Source organism: Helianthus annuus, chromosome 14, assembly GCF_002127325.2.
Source record: "Helianthus annuus cultivar XRQ/B chromosome 14, HanXRQr2.0-SUNRISE, whole genome shotgun sequence".
Lineage (NCBI taxonomy): Eukaryota > Viridiplantae > Streptophyta > Magnoliopsida > Asterales > Asteraceae > Helianthus > Helianthus annuus.
Window position 1 is genome coordinate 143,748,708 of NC_035446.2, and position 8,330 is coordinate 143,757,037.

Here is an 8,330-nt window from a genome sequence, read left to right on the forward strand (position 1 = left end):
GTGGGTCTTGCGGGGACACCAAAAGGGGGGCGGTATGGATGCATGATTGTATAAAAATTAGAAGAAAGTGGGGTTTTTTTTTATAAAAATTAGAAGAAAGTGGGAGAGAAAGTGGGTTTTTTATAAAAAAAGGTGTGAATGTGGGGTATATATTTATAGTGGGAATATTTTAAATTAAAAAAAAAAATTAAACAATGTTACCGTTGTCAAACAGTCAAGTGGGCCCCCTCTCTTTTTTAAGCGTTATAATCAAAACGCCGGAGGATTTTTTTTTCAAAAATCACGCCCCAAAACGCCCCGTGGTAATGGGGGTTTGGGCATTATAAGGCGTTATTTTGCAATTTAAAAAAAAAAAACGCCTACGGGCGGTCTTAGAGGGGCTTGGAGACGTTCCAAAATTTCAAGACTCATATAGAGAATTCTGGTACGTAACTGCTCCCTGGCAATCAATCGTGTGAATCCCAATCGTCTCTGCGTTTCCTTGTTCCAGGTTAGGGTTTCTTTATATACCAATTTCATGATCGTTGAAATGGATCTAAGATCGTGGCTCTTTTTATACCTTTCTTCCATTTCTACCCCCTTCATCCACCTTTTCTTCATACTCTATGTACATTCGTCAATTCAGAAACCAGAGGCCGGACCACCCAAGCAGCACAACAGTGTATGTTGCTGCTTTATTTTAATGAAATTCTTTCCGGGGTAAGAGAACTATTGATTCTCGGCTTCTTTATATGAATTTTGAACAAGTCTGTACTTTTGTAGTATTGATTTCTCCATCTTTTATCCTTTAGGGTTCACTCTTTTCTAAGATGGCATCAATGTTAGAGGACTAAGCTGATTTCACCGTTCTTAGGTAAACCTTCTTTCTGCAAATCTGTTAATTTGAGATGATTGTGATGTGTGAGGTTTTTTTTTTTAATTTTTTAATTTTTTTAATTTTGTTTGTTTACTTATCAACATTTGGTTTTGGTTATGCATTTGGTTTATTTCAATCTAATTCTGTTGCTTACAAACCCTAATTTTGCCACGGGTGGCAGTTGGTTGTGGTGGTGTTAGGTGGTGGTTGTGAAAGTGCCGAAGCATGTGGAGACTTTGATTGCCAATGAGAAGGTCGCTGAAGAAGATCTTAAGTTGTTTGATGCTGATTTTGTCAAAGTTGATCAGAGTACTTTTTTTAATCTTATTCTTGCAGGTTTTCATTTTATTTTTTTGATATTTTAAATATGAATATTGTTTGTTGATGATGGTTATGTGTAATTTGTTGCCCTAAATTCCCTGGTTACTCAAACAATAGAAGATTTAACAGTGGATTCCCAAAATTGGATAAGAAGAGTAGTAAAATATTCCCAGTTTACCCTTGTTTTCCCGAACATCAGTTCTTCACGTATCAAGTCAAGTGCTTGGTTGGAACTGGAGTTGAGCTACCACCCGTTTGGATGGGATTCGGACAGGGGAAAGCATTTAAAAAGTTGTGTGTATTTGTTGTTAGTTGACATGTCGTTGACTGTTTCATCTGCTGCTTGTGTTGCACCATTGAATCAGGTTGTCAGAGGTGTCGTTGCTTAACCACCGTGATGTTTGTAATGTATCAGAAAGTTTCATCTGTAGGTGTACCGCTCGTTGGACTAAACTGAAGTGGAGATGGGGCATTTGGAAGGTAGGAAGGCGGATTCATGGATAACAGATGGTGCATTTTCAAGCTAGGAATGGAGGATTCGTGGATAGTAGATGGTGCATTTTAGCATTCCGGTCTCAATCAGGGTAAGTTTTTAAGATTATCTTAAAATTTCATGTTTCCTGTACTGTTGTGATTTGTATCAATGTAGGCAATCATTTGTAATCTGATGATGTATGTATGCATGATCATAGCTTTTTCTGATCTAGATGATAATTTGTCGTCGTTTTGCTTTTGGGTTTACTAAAGGGTGATTTACCAGTGTGTGGGATGAGGCATTTTTTACCAAATATACCAGTACCGTACCATACCGGTACCGACCGAACACATACGCCATGGTATTTGGCTTTGAATTTAGCTCAATTTTAGTATGGGTACTATACTATACAACCAGTACTGACCAAGCAAATGCGGTATGTCGGTTTTGGTTTAGCTAATTGGGTATCAGTAATATACATTACGATATCGATACCGATCTTATCCATACCGGTATTTTATCCAGGAATACAAAAGGCGTTTTGCCTGGGCCTCACCTAAGTCTTTGAAAACTATGATTTGTAAACAAACATTTTTCTTTTGTAATAAAATTTTATTATTCTAAGGACTCACAACATGCTTGTCCTATTTTGATACATGGCTAGAGCGTGTTATGAGGGTCTACATAGCATTATTGTATCTTAAATAGAAACACAGTTACATTCATGGTTTTAAAAAACGCTTGAGGCGTGCGCCTCAAGGCGCGCCTTGAGGCGAAACGGCCAAAAAACGAGTCTGAGGCGCGCCTCATGGTGTTTTTAATGTATATGCGCCTCAGAGGGGGTGAGGCGCTAAGAAAGCTGCGCCTCAGGTGCGCCTCAGGGGATTTTGATAGCTGTTTTTGATGTTTTTGACTTTTTGTGTCAATTTCAAGCATTTCATGTCTTTTTTATGTGTGTTTTTGATGATTTTGATGAATCTGATGATGAACTTAGTTAGTATTATTATTTTCATAATATATATAATTTTTATATTTATTTATTAGTACCGCCTCGGCCACACGCCTCGTTTCGCCTCGAGGCTTACGCCTCGTGAGGCGAAGGGAAAACGCCTTGAAACTCGTTTCCGTTCTTTTAAACCTTGGTTACATTTGGACCTTTTTCTTTTTATAAATTTCTTCTATCAATAATTTATTTTACACGATCACGCAATTGCCATTTAAAATGTGGTTTTGGACCTTTGGTTGATTTTTATGCCTAATCCATCATATCTTTTAATGCTTTATATGTCAATGAAACTACAGTTTATATATGAATACAATATATATGGGTAAGCATCACAACAATATAATTTTTTTAACTTTTACATTTTTAAGGAAAAATCCCTGTTGTCATGGATGGAGAGCATGTTTATTGACTTTTTTCTTTATTGTAAGAAATTTTCTTGTCTTATTACAGAAGCAACCATGAGTGAGAAGGATCTGCAGTAGCGTGCTGAGATCAAGAGACTGTTGAAAGAGGCAACTGCACTATACAATGATACTTCATAGTTCATACATATACATGTAGGTTAGGTAAACGAGTCCAAGTAAGCAGGGGAGTAGGTTAGTAGGTACCCGGGGGTGCACCCGCCCCTTCCAATGTTTTGGTTAGAAGTGTATAATTTCCTATTTTCCGTCCAAAAATTTTTAAAAATTATATAGGATCGCCCCTCCAATTATTTTGCCGAAATATTTATACAGTGTATAAATTAAAGTAAAGTTTGTTACCACTTTAAACCTTAAATGTCATCGGGCTCAGTTGTAATTCTTTGTCCATGCTTCATTTATCTGGTACCATTCTATATATATTGGTCTTTTGTTTGTTAAACAATATTTAGTTTTTTTTTTATATGTAAGAACGAATCCTTTGAATGAATGAAATTTTTTTAGTTTTATTTGGAAATATTATTATTTATTATTTGACCTGACCCGAATCGAATAGCCGGCCCGACCCGAAACATAACGATAGGAAAAAAATTGAGTCCCATGACTTTACGCTCTGTCGAAACTTTTGGTCAAGCTTCACCATTGCAAGTAAGCAACAAAAGGGTTAAACTTTTTCTAATTTAAATCACTTACAACCTTTTCCATTTCAGGTTGTCTAAGAGGCATGCACAAATCTTTTTACTAAAGGTAATGTGTGAATTTTATTAGAGAACTTTACAAGTTTCTACTCTGAGTGCCAGGTATACATATACTTCTGAGAGACTTTACAGCAATTACCATGAGAGACTTTGCCTAACATTTAATTCGTGGGTTTTGGGTTTAGTCTAAACATATTCGTGTTAGTTTTATGTCGAACCCGCAAACATGTTTAGCTAGAGGGGTCGGTTTGGGCCAACCAGCCGGGTTTCCGGGTTGGTAATGTGTAATAGTTTTATTTTGGGCAAAAATGACATATCACTTGCCCGGGATTCGAGAAGAAAATCCCATCGTTCCATATGCACCTTCAACCACACTTTTTGAGGTCATCCCTTAACTTCTATTTTCACTGTTGAAAACTTAGCTAGACGAGTGGTTGCATCTGACGACTTCTTAACACAATTGGTGCCTTATTATTCCACTTATAAAAATCCATTTAACATGCACAACATTTAAGCTGCGTTATTTGTAAAAAAAAAAAAAAAAAAGAAAACCATATATCCTACGCTAACTGGTCTTCATTTTTAAAATGTTGAAGGTCTTGAGGTTTCGCCACTTGTTTCATATATTGGAGAAAACCTTGAAGCAATCTGTTGCGGTAGAACATTAACATTTCATGCTGGTTGTGAAATCACATTCTATCTTTTTTCTTTTTTTATTATTACTTTTTTTTTTACTATTTCATGTTTTATACAGAATAATATATGATTAGAATTTGTATGGATCCTTCCATAGCTCTACATATACTGAGATTGTTTGTAACGTAACTTCATTTTGTTTTATGTATTATATTTTACACTTATATCAGATTTTTCTATATTTTTAAGGTTTGAATTATGTTCCCGCCTCGTATTGTCGACTCTGTCGCAACACGCGGGTTCCCCACTAGTGATTTTAAAACTATATATCTATACTACCTTATAACTGATCTCTTGTGGGTAATATGGTAGTTTAACCAATACTTTTTAAGACGCTCCCTACCATCTATACCTACTTCACCTGCGATTGAATAGTCTACCTCCTTCACCGGGCGTTTGAATGGAGACGATATAATCCCTCACGAGGCGTTTGGATCCTGATATTGAATCGATCACCTCCTTCACCGGAATTATGGATTAATGATCATAGTTATGTTAGGTTTTTGAATTAGAATAGATTGACTCTACATACATCAAAAGTCCTAAATTTTACATAGATGCACTAACATATTCAGCAAAGTGGCATGTTAGTGGGTTTGAAACTAATTATTTAACAACTTACATGATTATAGAGGCTTTTATAAGTAAATAATCACTTTTCAGTGTTTGGATGAAGAAAAGTGCTCTCTATTTATATGTGAAATAAGTTGTTCAATAGGCAGAATGATATTATTTCAAACTGATGTGTTTGAACATGTTTTTTTTTGTAATTTTTTCAAACTTTGTATTTTCGTTTGCTAATTTGGTTAATTCGAATACACACATATTCAAATAACTTTATTCAAAATCATCTTATTATCTTATTCGGATTTGAATCGGTTTTTTGAATCTTATTTGAATTTGAAATCAGCTTTCAAATTACCAAGTTCACATAACCGAATAAAGTGAGAGCCGACTTGATGAAGATTTCATGCTAAGTTAAAATTTATAAACCGAGATATAAGTGGTAATAATGTATATAGTTGATTACTGATTTAGCAATCTTTGAATATTAAACCATAGCCATGACACCATATATGAACGTCATTATGATTTTAGTTATTATCACCAATTTTTAAATGAATTTGTATGAACCAACATGTCTATACTTACCAATTGCATGATTTTATTGTGTTGAAAAGTTCTTTAGCACTCTGGAGAGCAGCTCTTACCTATAGTCATAAAGATCAACATATGTGACAGTAGCAGCTGGGCGACACGTGAAGGGAAAGACATAGTTGATCGGTCAAAAGGCACTTTCATTGCAGCATTTTCATTTTCAAATAAGCATATTCTCTTATAGTTATTGGTTTATATCAGATTAATGCTTAGATGATGGGTGTTGTACCAACACTTCCAGGGAGTGGTTTTCATGTAAATATTGCTACTTCATAGTCTTTATTTTTTACCTTTACAGTGATCTTTATACTCCTCACATTGTTCAAAAAAGTCATTATAGTCATATTACTCTTTGATTGCCATTTGTAAAATTGGTTCTTCTTTGATTGCACAAGTGGCTGCTGTACCAACACTCCCATGGAGTCGTTCTCATGTAAATATTACCACTTCATAGTCTTTTTTTTTTTTTTTTTGTCTTTCTTCTTTGTAGTTTTAACTTCTGATGACCCTAAAATAGGGAAAAAGGAGCTAATGTTCATACATGATGTTGTTGTAGAGGAGAAGCAACATGATGATTATTTTCTCATGCTCATGCGAATCTTTGATATGTCTCATTTGGACAACTTAAAGATTTTCAAGGCTTTGTTCTATGGCAAGGATGACATTCATTGACTTCTTGATGGCTCATCGAAATCAAGGGTAAAGACTGTTGCTGCTCATGAACTAATTAGTTTATTTCATTCCTTTATCACTTTGAAAAAGCCGATTTTGGTGGCGTTAGATCCAAAGAGGAGAGTGAGATCACCAAATGCCCTCCACATGGTCTGGATTTGGAGAAATGATGCTTGAAACTGGACTCTTTATTGGCTAATGATTTTGATTTTTTTTTAAATTCATTTAGGTGGTGTTGTATGGAGGTCAGGTTGTTTCTTGCAAGAACCAAGAGCAAGAAGAGTAACTTTTATGAGTAGAGTAAGGTGGAATATTTGTATAGCTTATTTTCAAGACAGTTGATATACTTGTGATGTTCCACTCATTATTTATTTTGAATGTTCTTTTATATCTTTACTAGATTAGAGACATGTGTATTACACATGTTAATTAAATATTTTTTTAAATAACATGTCATATATTTATATATTTTTGCCACATCAAATAAATAAAACTCACTCTCTGTTTGTGTAACTAAGGAAGTGGTAAATTACTAACATTAATATTTCAGTTTTAATATTAAAAGACGACAGTTTCCGTTTTCTTATTTAGTTGAATTAGTTTCTTTCCTCTTTTGTTGACTCTTTTTGTTTCAAATGTGACTAATTCGCAACTCCAAATTTGGTACAAAGTTTTTATATTTGGCACTGGATATTTTAGTGGTGTCCATGATCATTGCACACCGTTTTTTTTTTTTTTTTTTAAAGGTGAATTTCATTAGCATACGCGAAAACCTCCGACTCTCCAAGGCGGAGAGAAGAAGGTCGCTAGAAACATTACAATAACATTACACTAGACCAACCTTTCCAATCCTTAACAAAATTTTTATGCCTATTCGAAAACCAAAGAAATCCAAAGGCTTTAATCTCAGCCACAACCTCCACAACATTGCTCCTCTTTTGGTTGAAAATACAATCATTCCTAGCTCTCCAAATACACCAACAACAAACCATAACCATACCTTTAATAATATGTTTGCGCGTAGCCGATATCCCATCCACCTTGTGAATATCCAGAATATCGCTCACACTGAAAGCAAAATAGTTTGGCAGCCCAAGCCATCTTAACACGCCATTCCACACGCTCATCGAAAATGCACAATCTGTAAAGATATGGTCTACCTCATCCTCACCATCCCCACATAACACACAAGTAGTATTTTCAACGTTAATATTCCTTCTCAATAACGCCAACTTGGTGGGAATCCGCTTCAACATAAGACGCCACATAAAAATGTTACATTTAATGGGCACCCATTTACACCAATCAAGTTTTGGATTACTTACACCTGGGCGTGAAGCCGCGAGCCACTTCCTGACCGCCGCAGCCGAAAACGACCCACCAGGATCGTCGTCCCACCTCCACACGTCTGCGCCCATCTTGATATGTGTCTGCTGCACAACAGACATTAGGGCCTGAAACTGAACCATCTCCTCAGCCGTAGAAAAAGGCTTCTTCCAAGACCAAGAAGCTACAATCACTTGATCACCCTTCTTCATTCTATCGCCCACTGTACACCGTTTGACAGTCTCTAACTTGAACAGCGCTGGGAACCTGTCTTTCAACACGCCATTTGGAACCCAATCGTCTATCCAAAATCTAGCACAGTCCCCATAACCCACTTCACATTTCAATAAATGGATAAAGGAAGAGCCATTAACCTTAATCTTATGACCTTCTTTGACTATATTGACCCAGCCACTAGAGTATGTGCTGTGAACCGGGAACATATCCCATTTCCGTTTCGAGTAATGAATGGCATCAATAATCATCTTCCATAACGACTTCTTTTCAGAGATATATCTCGATAACCATTTAGTAATAAGAGCTCGATTACAATCTAAGAGCCGAGATAAACCCAATCCGCCACTATCTCTATGTCTCGCTACCGTGTCCCAAGCCACCCAATGTAACTTCTTCACATCCCTACTACCCCCCCCCCCAAAGAAATCACTTCATAAGCGCTTCCAATTCTTCGATAACTTTCAAG

The 8,330-nt window shown here is 36.0% G+C and overlaps 1 protein-coding gene and 1 long non-coding RNA gene across 4 annotated transcripts; one reads left to right on the forward strand and one right to left on the reverse strand.

Annotated features, from left to right (window-relative positions):
* The first annotated feature begins 352 nt into the window (after positions 1–352).
* LOC110908894 lies at positions 353–4,606 on the forward strand. 3 transcript variants are annotated; one of them, XR_004879543.1, is made up of 5 exons: positions 353–490; positions 626–699; positions 792–853; positions 1,038–1,761; positions 3,109–3,462. It is a non-coding gene; the product is annotated as an uncharacterized LOC110908894 (long non-coding RNA). The 3 variants fall into 3 exon arrangements; XR_004879541.1 differs by adding an exon at positions 4,372–4,606 and having other exon boundaries at positions 356–699; positions 3,109–3,824; XR_004879542.1 differs by having other exon boundaries at positions 380–424; positions 491–699.
* Positions 4,607–7,116: 2,510 nt separating this feature from the next.
* LOC110907059 lies at positions 7,117–8,112 on the reverse strand. Its single transcript, XM_022152092.1, has one exon. It carries the CDS (start codon positions 8,110–8,112, stop codon positions 7,117–7,119), a length of 996 nt encoding a protein of 331 aa, XP_022007784.1.
* Positions 8,113–8,330: the final 218 nt, after the last annotated feature.